The sequence below is a fragment of the Moschus berezovskii genome, chromosome 13 (assembly GCF_049115385.1).
Source record: "Moschus berezovskii isolate FMDL1 chromosome 13, NW_MosBer_1.0, whole genome shotgun sequence".
Classification (NCBI taxonomy): Eukaryota; Metazoa; Chordata; class Mammalia; order Artiodactyla; family Moschidae; genus Moschus; species Moschus berezovskii.
The window spans coordinates 61,184,046-61,203,229 of NC_142472.1; the positions used below are offsets into that span (position 1 = coordinate 61,184,046).

The 19,184-nt window shown below is 42.4% G+C and overlaps 1 protein-coding gene across 2 annotated transcripts in view; it reads right to left on the bottom strand.

Annotated features, from left to right (window-relative positions):
• The window catches only part of DCLK1 (doublecortin like kinase 1), a 366,070-nt gene that overhangs the window by 13,580 nt on the left and 333,306 nt on the right, over window positions 1-19,184 (bottom strand). For both annotated transcript variants that reach the window (XM_055426249.2, XM_055426248.2), the window contains one exon: window positions 10,523-10,636. In XM_055426249.2, the coding sequence (XP_055282224.1) occupies window positions 10,523-10,636 (114 nt within the window). The remainder of the gene's footprint in view (window positions 1-10,522; window positions 10,637-19,184) is intronic.

Consider the following 19,184-nt stretch of genomic DNA (forward strand, 5'->3'; position numbering starts at 1 on the left):
CCCTGATTGTTTCACAGCAGAAATTAAGCTGAACTGCCATGTTTTCCTTCATCAGGCTAATAAACTAAAGGACAACTGCAGGCATAGTTTATCTTAAGAAAATCTATGAAAATTTAGAACTTACTAAGCAAGTGGGTTAAGGGGTGACTCCTTTTATTAGAATTTTTTGTTTTAGCTGTGCCAAAAGCTTACTCCTGGGTCGCTACAGTGGGATGCAATCGTGGAGTATTTCATATGTGATTTGATTGTTTAGGCTCTCAGATACCCCAAACTCTTAAAAAACACATTTATCCACAAAAATCAAGGTTTCTCTATTAATGGTCCTCTCCTTGGAAAATTCAATCATTTATTTATTAACAAATATTTATTGGGGCACCTACTCTGTGCCAAGCATTCTATTCCACCAGGTGGTGGTTATACAGTTTTTAACAAGCCCGCCAGGTGGTACCTTTTTCTACTAGAATAGGAGATGAAAATGTCTTTCTGGAAAGGGTGAATAATGAATACTTCAGGTTTTGCAGGCTCTATAGTTCTCTGACACAACTACTCTATTCTGCCCTTGTAGAGTAGACATGGCCATAGGTTGGTTTTAAGTGAATGGATGTGGCTGTGTTCCAATAAAACTTTATTTACAAAAACAGGCAGTGCGCTAGATTCAGCCCATTGGCTATAACATGGCAATCTCTTCCCTAGAGGATAACTTTTTAATTAAATAATACTTCATCAGGATTTGGGGCTATAGACTACTTTAAGTAGAATTTAATGCCCCTCAATTCATGAATAATCTAACATATAGCTTATTCAACAGTTTGTTCCAATCACAGCATCAAAAAAGGTCATGGTTCTACTTTAATAATAAATGCTTTGCTCTGGAGAGAGAAGTTTTCTCAGGAAAATCTCTCTCTCATGTGGAATGGATGGTTTTCTCTTGGAGCAGTCTTTTCTGGACTCTTCTTTCGGGCTGAGTCTGTGAAGACACTTTTGTACAGGCAGCTCATTTAATTCTTGCCACAGATTTGGAAGGTTGATAATACCCATCTCATTTTTATAGGTGGGGAAACTGAAAATCAGAGAAGGAACACATGCCTTGCCTGAGGTCACACCACAAGGAAGTAGGACAGGCTGGATCCAAAACAGGGCTTCTCAACACCAAGGCCACAAGCTCTCCATGCACAGAGCTGCCACTCTTTAATCAAGCTTGATTCATCTCGATTTTCAAGGCTTTTTAGTTTCTAGAAGTGTCATGTGTTTGACATATATTTGATAATTGTCTGACTCTGGCATATGGATATTTTGCATTCTTCTTAATAAAATAACAGTGTGTCAATACTTTCAATTAGGTTCTTTATGATCATTCTTTCCTACATGTTTATACCCCATAAAACCTACATTCTATCAGTGAACATCACTGGGGAACATATGGAGTCAAAATATGTAGGAACAACTACATAGAAAAGAATGTAGATGTCTTTTTAAATCATAAAGAGGGAAAGAGGTTCTGAGGCAAGATTAAAATAAGTACAATACCACAAAATTTCCCATCAATACCAAATTACCAAGACTCTCAGGAAAACATATAAAATTTCACTTCAGTTTATACACAATCGGTAAGTCTTGGAATGCCATGCAAATTTCTCTTTTCTAATATAAAATACATTAAGCTTTAAAAAATTCATATATATGGATCCTCTCTTAAAGTGGCTCTGAAAATAAAATGAAACAAAATAAAATCTCAGATAGTGAGCAACCTGTTTGACTTGGTAAAATAATACAGACGTCTCACTAGTTCTGTTTCTCTTAATGACCATTTGTGGAACTATCAATAGAAGACAAAGTACTGTTGCTCAGCTTTTGAACCCTATAACTCACTTTTTAGTATCATGAGACAGGTGTAAAACCAGACCTCATACTTTCTCTATACTTTTCTCTGTAATCACAGTCTGGGTGGTTTTGAAGTTTAAATCTGTGTCTTTTCTATGTGTTAAACTTTCTGTTACTGAGGGAGGTCCAGGCCAGGGTCGGGGAGGGTGGTTAATCCCTTGCTAGAACTAAGACCCCTGCCCTTCCTTCCTACAGCACTTCTGACACTCTGTGGGGGCTGGGGTACTTTTCTCAAGGGCAGAGCAAGGCCAAGGCAACTTTCACAACCTATTGCAACCTCCCATGTGCCTTTGGAACCCTCCTCACCCTGTGAGGAGTTCCTCTCTGGCTTTCGTGGGAACCGATCTTTCGAACCTACACCGAGCAAGGTGCCTTTAACTGCCCCATTCCTTTTATCAGCAGAGCACGGCAGCAGTGAGTAGCCTCACAAGGGCTGCGTGGCTGCCGCATCTTTCCCTCGTTACTCACTGTTGTAGGATGGCGCTCGAATCCAGGGTGCACATGAGTCAGGTCAGGCCTGGGAACGCCAGCCCCCTATTGTCCTAGCTCAACTCCGCGTTTATCTTATGTGGCGTTCTGAGCGTGTGTCTTGCTTGGCTACTCGTTTCATTCAGTTGGTTTCTGGCTCTTGGCCCGTTCTGTGTGCAGAAGATGCAGGAATTCTTCTTCATGTGCTGCTGGGCACAGCACCTGCCAGGGGGCAGCTTCCCTTGAAAAGCAGGGATGGGGATGACTGCTTCCCCTTTGGATAAGGTTGCATTTTCAGGCAGGAAAAATGGAACAGAAATATCAGTGTTTTCCAGGGCCTTTGGAGTCCCTCCATGAGAGGGTCGAATGGCCCAGGCAGCCCATTCCTGGGAGAGGGTCACCCCGAGGCTCTGCGGGACAGGAGTAAGGTCTCCTGGAAAAAGAAGCCATGCAGGATGCGGCTCCCTTAGCCACAGCCTGGAAGCATCTCTGTGTTGAAGGCAGGCGACCGAATGAGAGGAGGAGGAACAAGCCCCCCTCCCCCATTTCTCCACCATCAGCAATAAGCCTCCTAAGAGGGACACTGCCAATGCTGGGTGCCCTGAAGAGATGCTCACTCAGCCTCTGCCCTGATGTGAGCTGCTTTACCAAATGCAAGCCCGTCTCCGAGTGTTCTGCTCAGAGCAGTGAAAACAGCCAGGAGCACTTGTAAACACAACAATTGGGAGCGGGGACATTCCGCCCGCAATGATTGTTTATGTTGCAGAGTTGGCTGCCACCATGGTTAGACAAATGCTCCCACTTCCGTGGAGATAAAAGGCAAGCATTTGCAATCAGTGAGGGGAGTGTGTTCGTTCTGGGGCTAAATGGCATTATAAAACTTCCTAATTAAGCATATACGCGGATGAGTTTTTAGCATCATTTCTCCAATTTAGCTTTACATACTGGGTATGCTGTTTAGTACAGCATTAACTATAAACATTGTTGTTACTGCCCCCAGCTGGAAAACAGAGCAGTTTATGTGTGGAAGGAAAAAGAGATTATCTCCCATCTGCTCCTGCCCATTATTCAGGGATGTGTCATTTTGTCTGCTGATGGGAACCACTGCTAGGATTTCAGTTAAATGGCCTTTTCTATCCTTGGCTACATCTATTAATTATTGTGTTTATTTGGGGTTTTGCACCCATCCTCAAGCCCACAAATTTAGTAATATAATTATCTGGAGATTTTTTTGAAATTAATGTATAAAATTGTCATTTATGTTATACAAAAAGGCACAACTGTAATTAGACACATTTGATGCCTATCTTTAATTGTATAACTTTATACTCATATATGTTTGGTTAATATCCCTGAGGTTAGGAGACACACAATTAAAAAAAGGTGGCGCATGATTCGATTTATATAAAGAACAAAACCAGGCAAAACTAATTAATGCGGACAGCCTCCAGGTCAGAGTTTACCCTCGGGGCTGCGTGACCCTCCTGGAAGAGCCCTGGGGGCAGGGGTCCTCTGGGGGAGATGCTCTGTCCCTCATCTCAGTGCTGCTTACTGTTTGTAAAAATGCACTGAGATGTGCACTCGTGTGCACTTTTCAGAATGTATATTACATTTCAGGAAAAAGTAAAAAACTGGATGGATCATCCTCCATGTAAAAAGGGTCTGCACAAATCATGATTGAGTCATCCCCATCAAAAAAAAAAAAAGAAGGTTAAACATAAAACAAAGTTCTTTCTGTATCTATAAAGCTATTAGGTAAATGAAAAGGTAGGAGTGCAACTCCTGCATGTACACCTGTCCAGAAGATACAAATACCTTCAGTGTAAAACTGACTTTAAGATACTTCTTGAAATTTGAGTATTTTCTTATTTTTAGCAGGCTTAGAAATGGTCACAGTCTTAGATAATAGGATAGTTTGTCAAAGATTAGCTTTGCTTCTCTAAGGGCTTTGATCCTACTGTCTAATTATAGAAAAAATTAAGAGTAATAATTGGGGGTTAAAAATATATATTATTATACATACTATTCTTAATTTTTTTTTTAACGAGTTAGTGTATTTCTGGTAACAGTATAAGGCAGCGTCATTTGAGGGGAAATGCCGAACCCAGTAGAATTTTTCTTAGCAAACGCTAAAATGTGGAGCTTTACCTGGAGATCATTTCAGAAACATTAAGATGGAGGAGAAAAGTTGCCTAGGACTTCTCAGAGTTCACTTCTCAAATCATCAAAACTCATCCTGCCTGTGGATAACTTAAAGAGACACAAACAATGCCCTCTGAAGGAAATGCCACGGCAGTTGACCGGAATAGAAAATGATTGGATAGAATTCTTAACCCAGTTAAAAAAAAATCGATACCTCCCATAGTCCCTTTTGCTTGAGCAGATAAGCCAGCTAAGTAATCTGACAGTTACAAAATATCGAAAAATAAATTCATGCAATAGCTAGTACATAAAGGGATTTCCAAGGGGAGAGAGGTAACAATAAAACAGAAACAAAATGAAACAAAAAGGTGGAAAATTTGAAAACACAAGCTTACCAACACACACAATGCATTCTCTAGCTCACTGTGTTTAGAGGAGCTTCTATGACTAAGGTGTAAATGCATTGTTTCATCCATCTACTAAGGTCAAGGTCGGGCTTGATGATTTTAAAATGACAGTATATACTTCTATAGAATATATACCAAGGTACTATTTTTCTTCCATTTGTTAAGGGACAGAAGAACACTAGAAATCATTGATTTAATTAGCAACATCAGGAAAATGCTTTGACATTAACACTAAATATACTGTCCTTTTAACTGTAAGGAAAACTGATACTGAGCATGTGCAATGGAAAGAAAGCTGGCAAATGTCAGTGTGAATAATGGGTGAAAAAAAGGAATGAGGGGGTGTGGCATCTCAATCAAGATTAAAATGAAACTGATAAAGCAGCATATGGACTGGATAACAAATCAAAAGCATGTTTATCCACTGAAGGAACTGGTTAATGGAGACTGCCAGCACGTTGCCATGGAAACACTGACTTGAGCTGCACCATCTCATACCTTATCCAATACATTCCTGGTTGTTGGTAGTAGTCCAAAGACCCTGATCTCTTGATGGTAAACCCGTGGTCCAGCTGAGCAGAGAGAAATGGGGGCAACTCAGTGGATCGACATTGTGCTAGAGGATTAAGACTCCAGACCAAGCTGTTCTTCATTGACTATATATAGAAATAACGAAGTTTCTTGTGCAGGGTGACTAGCTAATATCCTAAATCTATACATTGAAAATAAAAAGGCAAGAAAAAACACTAATCCCTCATGATTTTCTCGGAGGCCAATTTGTTCGAAAAGATCTAATTTGTCAAACAAGTTTTTGAATGCACATTTAATAATATCCTCTCAATTTCAAAAGACATAAACACCTCTTCATATTCTAGAGCAGTGTTAAATGCTTTACCATAAAGTGTTGAAATCAGCTTTAGCCACCTACGAGAAAGCAGATCGGAACACCCCTCCCGCCCAAAAAATCTTACCCCATCAAGCTTAAATTTGAGGCCTTCATAAAAAAATAAAAGATGAATCGAATTTTGAATCACAGAACTTTGGATTTCTTTCAGAGTTAATCTTCAAAAGCAAAGCTACTCTTAAAGAAATTACATTTCTAAACTAGATATAGTACAAAACAGTAAATTTTCTCTAAGAAATTATAGAAAATAAAATGAAAGTTTTCACTGTATATTAAAAATGCACATGTACAGTTAAGTGCTTATGACAAAAGGTACAATAAATAGAAGACAGGATAAGTTCTCAAAGTTGTTCCTCCTGGAATAAGATGTTAGCTCTTGGCTTCCTAGGAAGAAAAGACTCAATCCCCCAAATCTGAGAAACAGTAATCATGCCTTACGCCCGACTCCCCGTTCGGCCCACGAGAGGAAGCAAACTGACCACTTTTCTTTCTGGAGAGGCTCATGAGTGCTTTCAAGTGTGGTACTGCCATGATGCTGAGGACAGTTTCTACTACAAAATTCACAAAGGCATTTCAGAAACATGCCAGGCACCGTCATTTAAACTAGAAACTGCTCAGAAGACTTGGTATTCTGATGACAAACTAGGCTATCCCAGTATTCACAGAACAGCATTGTGAGATTTTAATCTTAAAAAAAAAATGTACAGTTTGTTTTATTTAGGAAAAAAAAAATCGAAGTACACTTGCTGTTAGGAAGATGAAGGTCTGCATTTCTGTTTCAGCTCAGGGATAGCTGATCAGTTAACTGGCCCTCTATTGCCACCTACAGGCAAGGCGGCCCATAACACCGCATTCGGAAATGGCTCCAGTGCAGGGGTCCCCGCCTTCAGAAAGAAGCTACCCACTATCACAATTATTAGTACACTGATTAGTATGGATTTGTTCAATTAGACTGAAACTCTCTATTTGCATGAGCAAAATGCAAAAGAAGAACTTGAAAGCATTAGGAAAATTACCGGTTAAAATAATAAACAGCATTAAATGAGGAAAAATAAATTGGAACTGACATCTGAGTCATCGGTTCTTCATCAAGCTGAGCAAATCTAATAATGCCTCCCTCCCCTCCCTCAGCTCTCAAGAAGTCCACCGTTAAAATGTCATCTCTAATTCCATTTTATGTCTATAAATTGCATTTTAATAACCTTTTGTTTCCCTTTCTCTGTTCTGTTCTGGATTTCTTTGGTTTGGTTTGGTTTTAATCCCCCAACTACTGGGAAAGGCAGTGAGGCAGCAGGGAGCCATGGAGACGGGGTGCTGAAGTTATAAGGACAGCAGTGGGCTTCCACCTAATCACGCCATCTGACCTGAATGCCAGACACCTTTCCTCCTTTGAGAAGGGCCCTACGATCTCCGTGAGCCTCCAGTGGGTAATTACTCTCCCAGCCAACTCGAGGACCTTAATATAAAGTTATCATTTGTCCTCTCTTTGGTCTTAATCATGTAGGGGGTGGGAGGCAGAGAAGAAAAAAATGACAACACGAACAGAAAACATTAAGGTTCAGAACCATGAATGCATGTTAAACTACCCTCATGTCATCAGCTATACTTGTGACTACAGTCTGTTTGTTATGACAGTATGCTCTTTTTTCCTTTGTCACTCTGAGAAAGAAAAAGTGTCCTGAATCCCTGTATGAGCAGATAGTGAGGTTTCTAACTAAGGGAAGAGAATTACCAGATAAAGACCAATAATTTAATTGCTGATTTTCTGAAGAAAAAAAAAAAAAGTCAATTGATACTCCATTCTAGATAGTATATATATATTTGAATTTTAAAGGGTGCATATAATTTCCAAAAAAACAGTCTTATAATCGTGGCAGTTTAAAATAAAATACATCATTTGATAGCCTCTGGGAAAAGTATACATGTCCATGAGAAAGAAATTCTGTCTGAATGAAATCTATGCTGAAATCAGTTTCTTTTTCCCCTATACTTATCAAATAGAAGTCATTACAGTGTAATTATTACAGGAATTTGGGTGAATCAATAATTATATTCCATTATTAAATTGTCAAATGATCTTTATAGAACGCATCATTTATGAAAGCTATTCCTTCTACTTCTCACTTCTATTCTGCCTCACAGCAGAATGTCATTCCTTTGCAATTAAACTTTAGTTTGAGTTGGGATATTTTTAATGCCAGGGCTCCTTCATCGGATGATGGTCCCCTGAGTCTAATTCTTTGCACTTTAAGAATGGGAACACGGGTATGGAGTATACATTAACTTATCCAGTGCCATTTTGAAAGCTAAGCACAAAGGCAGTCAAACTGGCTGGTTTCTAATTCCCATCCTGTACCTGGTAACCTACCCCAGGTTTTTATGGAGGGTGTGGACATTTATATGAGGGAGAAGCATTCTTGAGAAGATGCATAAATGCATCTGTTATGGCCTGTGAGCTCCTCCTGAAATACTCTCTGAAATTTACAGCCATATTCTTTCATTTGAAATATTAATCATAGTGGTCAACTTGTGAATTGTGCTTTAGAATTTGACAAGGCACTTTTTCAGTTATTTCTCTAAAAAGTCAATTATTTTGAGGCTGAGTTAAGTGGGTGATTTTTTTCACAACCTTGTAGTGGATAAAGAGATTAAATCAGCTTGCAACTAATGCACAACTCAGCATCACACAGCCCATTCTACAATTTATAAGTTTATTACCAGTTGGTACAGTCTCCATGGAAACATGTTAGTGATGAACTGAGAAACTGACACTAAATTGCATTCAAAATGGTCCAGTCATGATATTTAGAAAGAAATCAGTGGACTTTTAATCTTCAAATACTAACTGAAGGTTTTGGGGGAGATCTACTTAGATGAAGTTTTAATAAACTCATATGAAATGGGTTTCAAAATTTATCCATGTTTGATTAAAGTAGGATTTTCCCTCCCATCTGTGTTGTCTGTCCACTGGAGAATTGCCCTAAAGTTCCTGCTCTCAGTTATTATAAGATTTCCATAAGATTCCCAGAATACTGTGAACAAAGCATTCTTGAGCAACCAAGGCAAACTTAACCAAAGACTAATTAAAATGAAAGGCCAGGAAAAACAAAAACAACCCCAAAACCGTGACAGGTGGGAAAAGCACCCTCTCTAGCGATTATAAGCCCTCAGCAGGAGCAGAAAAGCAGTTCTTTTCATGGACAAGCGTGCTGGCAGTCCATTCCAAAAGGAAACTGTGGAAGCAAACATTTTGGAATAGACTTATGTCTTGAATGAATGATGAAAGCAGAGGATAGAATGTCTGGTTTCCCTGAGAAGCACCATGAGATTGTTACTTTCAAAAATTACTGACTGAATGTTAGCTGATAACAAAGAACACTGATGAAGACAGGAAGGACGCTGTGCTTCTACACTGAATTTCCTTAGAAAGAACTAGAGATAGGGCCAGAACAACAACTTGTATATTAAATCCCCAGCAGCGCAGAGGGGAACCAGGAAAGCGTATGCATTCTATTTAGTGCTGTCACTATGCTCAGGAGCCAGTGGCTCATATGCATGTAACTCCCTGCTGAAAGGGTTCAATCAAAAATCATGATATGCAGACAGTCCAGGGAAGTGTATGCATGCACTCGTGCCACCTGCAAATTCTGGAAGCTCCTATCAAGTATTCAGTAACCCAGATCTGAGACTGGTTGTATCTAATAGGTCATTCATTTATCTTTGTCTCTTTTCTGGAGTTCTGAAACAACCAAAAACAGAAAAGAGAAAGAAAACCCCTGGTAGAAGTAGTTAAATATTCAGTATTGCTGACAAGAATGATGTGTACTTAGTAGCATAAATACTTTAAAACATTTGACATAGTGCCTAAGTTGTTTGTTTGGAAAAGAAAAACAGCTCAAGTGATTTCACAATGAATACGCTGTTAAAATGTACACAATCGGTGGGGGGGGGGAAAGGAAATTATTAAAAACTCAAGTAATCTGGGACTTGAATATATTTACTCTGGAATATGACACCAGGAAGTATGAGGTTTCATTATTTCTCTGCCCAATTTACTCTTTGCCTAGAGCTGCTATCAAATTGCGTGTAGTGTATGTCTGCATGTATGGAACAGAGGGAAAGAAAAAAAAAAAAAGCCTTGTGCAGCTGCATCAACAAAATGGTAAATATTAAAAGACTCTCCACTTTGAAAACAGACATTTCTAAGGAGCAAGAAATCGTGATTTCTTTGGGTGTTCACAGCAATTCAGTTTCACTGAAAATCTCAGTGGGTAAGCGTCCTTCCATGTTTTTGGCTTTCGTTTAAGTCTTGTACAAAGATCTATAGTGTTCCAACCTCTCTCTGCCATGTCTCAGCTCCCCTTCTCTCCCAGGTCCTGGCAAAAGGACACTAGGAACTCTTTTTTTCTCAGAGCCCAGAAGTTTGCATTGGCACAGAGTCCAGTGTGGGGGAGGTTTTCTGCTTTAAAAAATAAATCATGAAATTAATATATACTGCAAGGCACCCTGGAGGTGTTGGATAATGATGCAACTCCCACAGAAATGATCAGCAAAAACACATCATATATAGAAGCCCCAGACCTCCCCCGGTGCTTTCCACGGTCGAGCTGTCTAAAGAAATGACCCATTCCGCTGTCTCTGGGTGGAATCTCCTGAGTAATGCCTGTCTCTTAGGTGGATTGCTTTGAAAAAGTTATAGGTGGATATTTCAGATGCTTACTGCTATGACAGAAACTCCAGCTGCTGTGCTATTCGGTTTGGGGCCTGTGTTGAAATGCTTCTTTATCTTTCCCGCTACTGACAGCTGATGTTCATTTTCTGGGAGGCCGTCATCCTGGAGGGAAAAAAAAAATAAAAAAAAAAGGAGAAGAAAAAAATGAGATAAATGGGAAATGAGGCCAAGATATTCCAGTAACAGGCAGTGATCTTAAAATTCATAACATTTCAGGAAGAAACCAACCAGTGTCCCCTCATTAAACATTGTTGTTGGAAGTACTGCTCCAAGGGCTCCTTCATGTCCACATTTGCTCTGAAATTAATTTGCTGTGTCATTTCACCCTCTTACTTTGTCCCTAAATAAAATTTTTCTGTTTTTGGTTATTAGTAAAATTGATTCCAGTCATCACTCTAGAGACATATGTCAAAGAGCAAGTTAATCTGGGCAACCAAAAAAAAATCTAAAAAACATTTTTTTCCCCGTAATACAAGAGTTTTACCCTCTTAGCCCATAACTCTGTCCCGAAGCCAAGGGAAACTGATGGACCTGGGCTCAGGCAGGGACCCCTAAATAAACCCAGTCTGGTTCCACAGCCACTCGATCAGCCACTCTGTAATCCCAGGCAGCTTTCCAGGGGGAAGGTTCTTCCGTAAGTTTTATAACTGTTTGTTTATGTGTCTTATTTTTGGCTGGGCCGGGTCTCCCTTGTTGCTCAGGCTGTCCCCTCGTTGCGGCGGTTGGGCCTACTCTCTAGCTGTGCTGCAGGCTTCTCACCGTGACGGCTTCTCCTGTTGCAGAGCTCGGGCTCTAGGGTGCTCGGGCTTCGTTGTTCCATGGCACCTGGGGTCTTCCCAGATCAGGGATTGATCTTGTGTCTCCTGCATCGGCAGGCGGATTACATTTTTAATCCTTCTTGCTGCCCTCAATTCATCTCTTGTCATGACATACTCCACACTGGAGCTCACTTGAACGAAGGCTTCTGCTCTCTGCCGGAGCCACTGACAATGAAGATTGGACTGATTTCTCTCCTTTGCTAACTACTGCTAGAATAGTAAGAACCAGGGTCAAAATTATGTGCCGCCATTTACTAGCGCTTGCCGAAGAGACTGCACGATCCTTGAAGACAGAAAGTATGTTTTGTGCACCATAGAATCCCCAGGTCTTAGCATGTACTTTGGCTCATAGTAGATGCTTAGTAAATATTTGTGGGATAAATGAATGAATATATAATTGTTGCTATCTATGTACACCAAAATTCCTGGCAAGACTTCAGCGTCATTCATCATTTTCCTTCCCTACTTCCTCTCCATAATTTTGCACAGAATTTCTTGGCTCTACCCAGGAAAATAAGTTTGCTGCTTTCCAAACACAGCAAGCTTGCTCCCTGGCCCCTCCACATGGGATTTCCTCCTTTTTTCAGCATTCAGCTATTTCTTTATTAAGCTAATAGTAACTGCAGGCCAGCAGTGGGCCAGGCACCACAGTAAATCATTCAGAAATAAAAGTGACCAAAAACAGGCCTGGGCTTTGCTCTTATGGACCCTGTGGTCCTTCTCTCTCTTCAAAACGTGGGTCCTCATCACCTGTTCCAAAACATTTCCCATCTGTTAAGCACCATTCATTACAATAGTTCTTCCATAAACTCCTAATGCTTTTTCATTATATATATTTGCACTATTTCTATTCTTTTTGGTGTTAGGTGACCTTGTTTGTGTGTGTGTGTGTGTGTGTGTGTGTGTGTATACACACACAGATAAGTTTATATACAACCGAATCTTTGCCCTGTTGAACCACATCTTTCATGTTTTCTGTAATCTTTAGTGCAAGTCTGGCTCAGTGCCCTGCACACAGTGGATGCTCAATTTATGCTCTTCTTGTGCTGCTTTATTAACGGCTAGGAGAAGGAACACTTATCCTGCTTATTAAGTCACATCTGAAACCAATCTAGACGAAGGGGGTTTTCCAGTGATGCAGAGTGAATTCAAAAATTTTTAAAGATTCTGTATTTTGGAAAGAGAAAGTGAAGGTCGACTGGAGTAAAGGTGGGGTGATGCCTGAATGGAGAGTGCCGTGTGCAGTATCTACTCTGTGCAGGGCTGTGCTGGGGATGGGTAGGTGGGGAAAAGATAGCACTGCCATCCGCCAGACCCTCCCGGGCCAACCGGGAGACAGAGGTCACACACCACGTCAAACAGTAAAACAGCCCAATAAGGTAAGAAAAGAGCTACTAGCAGGCAGTGTAGCCACATGGCTCAGTGAGAAACACCAGAGGAGTTTAGGGGAGAGAGGATGAGTTTGCAGCGAGCACCGACTTCACAGGGAATCCAGGATCCCACTCGGTCGCTGATGGTAGGAGTGTACGGGCAGGTGTGTGTGTGGCGGGGCGATGGTGCATAGATGGGCCTGAGTGGGAAGCCACAAGGCACGTTTGCCAATCAGCCAACCATCCCCCTCTAGTTAAGGGTTTCCGTGGAAGAGTGACAGCGAGAACGCTGAAAAGCAGGGGAGGACTGGCCAAGGATGAGGCCCAGAGTCAGAAGCCTTGGTCTCAGTGAGGAGTAAAGCAGCTCTTTAAGAGGGGTGGAAGTGCAGGATGCGTGAAGGACCACCTTCCCTTCGTTCACTTCCCAGCTCGACAAGTGAAAGAGAAGTTGGAGGACAACCCCGGAGAGTTAGGATTAGAGGGTCTAGAGTTTTAAACAAGAGCAGACTCAGTGATGCATGGAAAACAGCTTTTCTTTTTTGGTTAATGAAACAACAGCCTTGGAATCTAAGTTAGAATCTGAGGAGGATTTAAACATCTGACGAGATGAAATGATGCGTCTTTACTGAAAGTCTTACAAGTGTCTTATCTCTGGTATAATTTGAGGTTCCTCCTGAAGGAAAAGAGGAAACAGGATAGGTGTCACTTCCCAAATTATATGGGTGCTTCCAGTCACCTTTTTAAGATTTTTTTTAATGTGGGTCATTTTTAAAATCTTGATTGAATTTGGTTACAGTATTGCTTCTGTTTTACGTTTTGGGTTTTTGGCCCAAGGCATGTGAGATCTCAGCTTCCCTGCCAGGGATTGAACCCACAACCCCTGCATTAGAAGGTGAAGTCTTAACCACTGGACCACCAGGGAAGTCCCTCCAGTCATCTCTTAATAGAGCTCCAGGCTATGTAAAGCAAAGCTATTTGTATGAGCTTCAGATTATAAAATGAGTTTCCCTGGTAGCTCAGCTGGTAAGGAATTCTCCTGCAATGCAGGAGACCCCGGTTTGAAGCCTAGGTTGGGAAGATCCCCTGGAGAAGAGATAGGCTATCCACTCCAGTATTCTTGGGCTTCCCTGGTGGCTCAGACGGTAAAGAATCCGCCTGCAGTGGGAGAGACCTGGGTTTGATCCCTGAGTTGGGAACATCCCCTGGAGGAGGGCATGGCAACCCACTCCAGTTTTCTTGCCTGGAGAATCCCATGGACAGAGGAGCCTGGCGGGCTACAGTCCATGGGGGTTGGACACAACAGAGGGACTAAGCACAGCACTAGATTATAAAACAGTAAGGAGAGAAAGGGGTAAGTAGGGGAGCAGAGTTAAAAGAGAAAGGCAGGAAGATGACAAGAGACAACCGTTGCCTGGCCCCGTGCTGACTCTTTACATCTAGGATCTCCTTCGTCCCCAGATTCCCTTCTACACTGTGCACCGTTAGTCCTATTTTGAAGATGAGCAAATTGAGGCTCTGAAAGGTTAAAAATTTTGTTCAAGGTCACAGGGCTAGAAACTGGCTGCCTCAAGCCTGAACCAGGTTGGGACTCTGTCATCTTCCCACCACACTGCGTTGTACTGTCAAGGGCATTCAAGGGCATCCAGGGTGTTAGCTACAGACAGAGGTCCAGAGTTGTTAAATGGAAGGACTCAGTGAGTCAGCTTTTCCATGATGAGAGTAGTATGAAGGTAAGGAGGATTTAATCAGGGGCTGAAGACACCAGAGGCCATGTGGACAGGGCTCAGTGGAGGTTGAGAAAAATTTGGATGGAGGTCAGTAAACAGGATGCTGAGCACTTCCGGGGGCCCAGAGGAATGTCGTTAGAAACTTCAAACTTCTGTGTCTAGGGACACTGGGCATCCACTCGGCTGGGATGTGGGGAGGTGATCCCTTGAGCTCTCGAAACGTCTGTGGAGCAGGCAGTGCTGGCAGGCCGAGCTGATCCTGGGTGTAGGAAGGTGCCCCGGGTCGCAGGGTGGGCCTGTGACAGGTGAGTACAGACGTGCAGGCGACAACTAGTAGGGACCCAAGGGAGCAGCCTCTACTTAACTCCCTGAGGGAGAACCAGCCTCACTGCAATCTCATCTCCTCACTTGCCCACCGCTGCCCTCTTTGCCAGAAACTTCTCTTTACCTGGCTGCTGCTGCTGCTTTTTTTAACCTGCCAGTTTTCCAGCTAAGGGTTGACTCTCTCACCACGCACACAGTGGACTTCGTGATCATTTCCTGGCTCTGTCCTGGTCCTAATCCCCTGTCAGACTCCTAGCAACTCTTTCAGATGTTGGGGCCTGGGGGTTCGGGCCTCCAGCTTTAAATTCTGCTGAAGGTTTCAGGTTCCCTTGGGTTACGAGTTCATGCTGAAGCAATGAAAGGAGTGAAACAACCTTACAAGCTGTCAGGGATGCTTCTGACTTCATAAATCTTAAAACATTTCAGGGCTGTGTTTTTTTTTCCCCCCAATGAAATAAGGTGTCTCTGCTAGAGAAGGTAAAACACATACACGAGTGCACACACCCACACAACTAAAAAGTCTGCAGTCTCTATATCAATTTTGAAGGCTTTGAGCATAATTGGATTAAAAGACAAGCAACTGGCTTTGCAGAGCCCTAAATCTGTACCTGAGACATCCAGATTGATGACGGAGATTTAGCTAACTTACTATCTTGCATCAGTAGAATAAATAGGGCCATTAAAAACATACATTTAAAAAATATATATATCTTCATCGCCATTATCCTGAATAGGTGATGTGCCAAAAATGTGCTATGAATTTTCCCAAACGTGACAAACCTGGCAGTAAGCTACGAATAGTTGCGGTATTATTACCATACGTTCTGGTATGTAGTCTCCAGGAGTAGTTTCTGAAGTTTGACACGGGCTGGTTGTGGTTTGAAGTTAGTGGTTTTTTATTTAGAAACTCCCGTCCACTACTTGGCAGAGCATTGCAACTGACAAGAACAAAATTAGTTTGCAAAATGGAAAGTGAACTCTCCCAGCTGTCTGCAGGAGACCTAGCCTCCTGGTCTCCATTCCTCGAGCGGATGTTGGGGGGAAGCTGTCTGAAGGGCTGGGGGCTCAGTCGTGAAGTCATTCATGAAGTGAATTCCTCTCTCTCCGAGGGAAACCATTCCAGGGGTCGTGCTTTAGAAACCTTCCTTCCTTCATGGAGTTTTGTTTTCGAATCATGGATCTGGTTCTTGGTCTCCTCACTGCCAGACTCTATTATTAATAATACCTGTAAATTTATGAGAAGCGTGGCAGTCTGGAGTGGTTCACTACCAGAATATCCCGACTTGGTTTTAGGCAATCCGAGTCCATTAGCGTACTCTCCAATAGTGGGCCCATTTCACAGCCCGCGACTCTTAACCATTCCCGGCTGGATGACATCTCTGGATTCTGACTCCCTCACCTCAGCCCTCTGTATCCTGTGTCCACACTTCACACTGCTCTTGGGGAGAAAACGCAAAGTAAATTAATATCTATCTTGGAGGAAGGAGCGGGTAAGCTGCCCAAATGGGGAGTGGAATTCCATGTCCTCATTTACAACTTACAAATACAGACAGGTGGTTTTATTTTTTATTACAGTATCACTGGGGATTCTCTTAATTTCTAGCAACAATTAGATGAATGCCTATTTATCTTTGTATGGATAGTACTGAATTTTATGAGCACAGAAGAAAAAACATATTATCTAGGTTCTTGTTTTTTTCTCCTTCTTGTTTTTTTTTAATTTTTGAATATCTTGGCAAGGTAATATCTTTTCAAAAGAATAGGTAGGTGAGAAAAAAGAGGTAAAAGTTTAAAGGCCAGGAGGGTGATAGGAAGTCTTGCATCAACTAGGTAACCACCCTTGACTTATTTAAACCTGCCCTTTCCTCTAGACAAGAGGTTCTCTATCTTGGATTCACATTATAATTTGTTATTGTTGTTTAGTTGCTAAGTTGTGTCCAACTTTTTTGCAACCCCATGGGCTGTAGCCTGCCAGGCTTCTCTGTCCTTGGAATTTCCTAGGCAAGAATAGGAATGGGTTGCCATTTCCTTCTCCACGGGATCTTCCCCACGCAGGGATGGAACCTGCATCTCCTGCACTGCAGGCGGATTCTTTACCACCACTGAACCACCAGGGAAGCCCCGCATTATAGTCACTTAGCAGCCTTTAAAATTCCTGATGTCCAGGCCAGTGAGGATCAGTATCAGAATCTCTAGAGGCAAAACCCAGGCATCAAACCACATCCTATCAACCTACTAAGCTTTGTGCTAAAGATTTCTTTGAGCCTCAGTTTCATCATCAGGAAAACAGTTGAAAGTATAACACAGATTTATAGATTTGTAAAACACAGTATTTAGGAAAGTTATAACCAACCTTGATAGTATATTAAAAAGCAGAGACATTACTTTGCCAACAAAGGTCCATCTAGTCAAGGCTATGGTTTTTCCTGTGGTCATGTATGGATGTGAGAGTTGGACTGTGAAGTAAGCTGATCGCCAAAGAATTGATGCTTTTGAACTGTGGTGTTGGAGAAGACTCTTGAGAGTCCCTTGGACTGCAAGGAGATCCAACCAGTCCATTCTAAAGGAGATCAGTCCTGGGTGTTCATTGGAAGGACTGATGCTAAAGCTGAAACTCCAATACTTTGGCCACCTCATGTGACGAGTTGACTCACTGGAAAAGACTCTGATGCTAGGAAAGGTTGGGGGCGGGAGGAGAAGGGGATGACAGAGAATGAGATGGCTGGATGGCATCACCGACTCTGTGGACGTGAGTTTGAGTGAACTCCGGGAGTTGGTGATGGATAGGGAGGCCTGGCGTGCTGTGATTCATGGGGTCGCGGAGAATCGGACACGACTGAGCGACTGAACTGAACTGAAAACACAGTATTACACAGATTTGTAGATTTATAGCACTGAGATGGACCTTCACCATTGGTGTGAGGAGAATGACATGAGGTATGATATCAAAACTTTGAAAATAAAAATCCAATAATAGGGGACCTTCCTGGCGGTCCAGTGGTTAAGAATTCACCCTCTTTCCCATGCAGGGGGTGTGGGCTTGATCCCTGGTTAGAGAGCTAAGATCTCATATGCATCTTGGTCATAAAACCGAACATAAAATACAGGGGAAATACACTAGCAAATTCAATAAAGATTTTTTTTAAATCTAGTACTGGAAAAGACTCTGATGCGAGGAGGGATTGGGGGTGGGAGGAGACGGGGATGACAGAGAATGAGATGGCTGGATGGCATCACTGACTCGATGGACGTGAGTTTGAGTGAACTCCGGGGGTTGGTGATGGACAGGGAGGCCTGGCGTGCTGTGATTCATGGGGTCGCGGAGAGTCGGACGCGACTGAGCGACTAAACTGAACAACAATCTATTTGAAATATAATGCTGATAATTTAATCCTAATTACAAACAAGAAGGCACTTTGGAACTGTCATTTTAAGCTTATGAACTTAATCACTAACCTGCATTTTTCTACCAACAAATTGTCATTTGGAGAAAAAGTGACTCAACCTTATTCCTAATCCCTGGAATGGTCCAGAGGTACTATTGTTGACTCCACTCTCACATGCGCCTAAATCATATGGTTCCCCACCAGATGAGGAATAGGTAAATAACCTCAGCCAGGGCAGTAAGTGTTGGTATTTGGCAGCTACGTTAGGTGAGGCTGTGACACTGGGCACACAACAGGGCTAATCACATGATCTATGTGGGGTTCAGAGACACAATCAGGCTCATTGTTTTGGATGAAGGGTTTCGTCCTTCATCCAGTTTCTCATACGCCTGTGTTGATCACAGTTTGCATTTCACCAGTACGCAGCCACAGATGATGGAGTCACAGCCTGCTTCAGACGCAAAGTCTCCGAACATTTACCAAGTACCTACAGAGTGCACGCACCTAAGACCGTCTGCTCAGGCCCTTCATATATGGTGAAAGAAAGTGAAAGTGAAAGTTGCTCAGTCGTGTCTGACTCTTTGCAATCCTTGGAATTCACCAGGCCAGAATAATGGAGTGCGCGTAGCCTTTCCCTTCTCCAGGGGATCGTCCCCAACCCAGGGATTGAACCCAGGTCTCCTGCATTGCAGGCTGATTCTTTACCAGCTGAGCTATGGGGACGGTGGTGTAAAATGGCCATCCCCAGGTTACCCACGGTCAGCCAGCGCTCCTTCCAGGGGTCTGCAGCCCTCTCCCAGACACCTGGCTGCACACTGATGCTACCTTTATCCCTCTGGCTCTTGCGAACCATCCACTGAGAGGCCTCATTCACGACTCTTTCAACAGCAGAGCAGAGGTCCAGACACCAAGGGGCACCCAAAGTGTATAAAGAATAACGGGAGCCTAGAGGAAGCACCGTGAATAATGTTCAAACAATGACTCTTGTTGACTAGGATTCTTTTCAGTTCACTTGCCCTCATGCT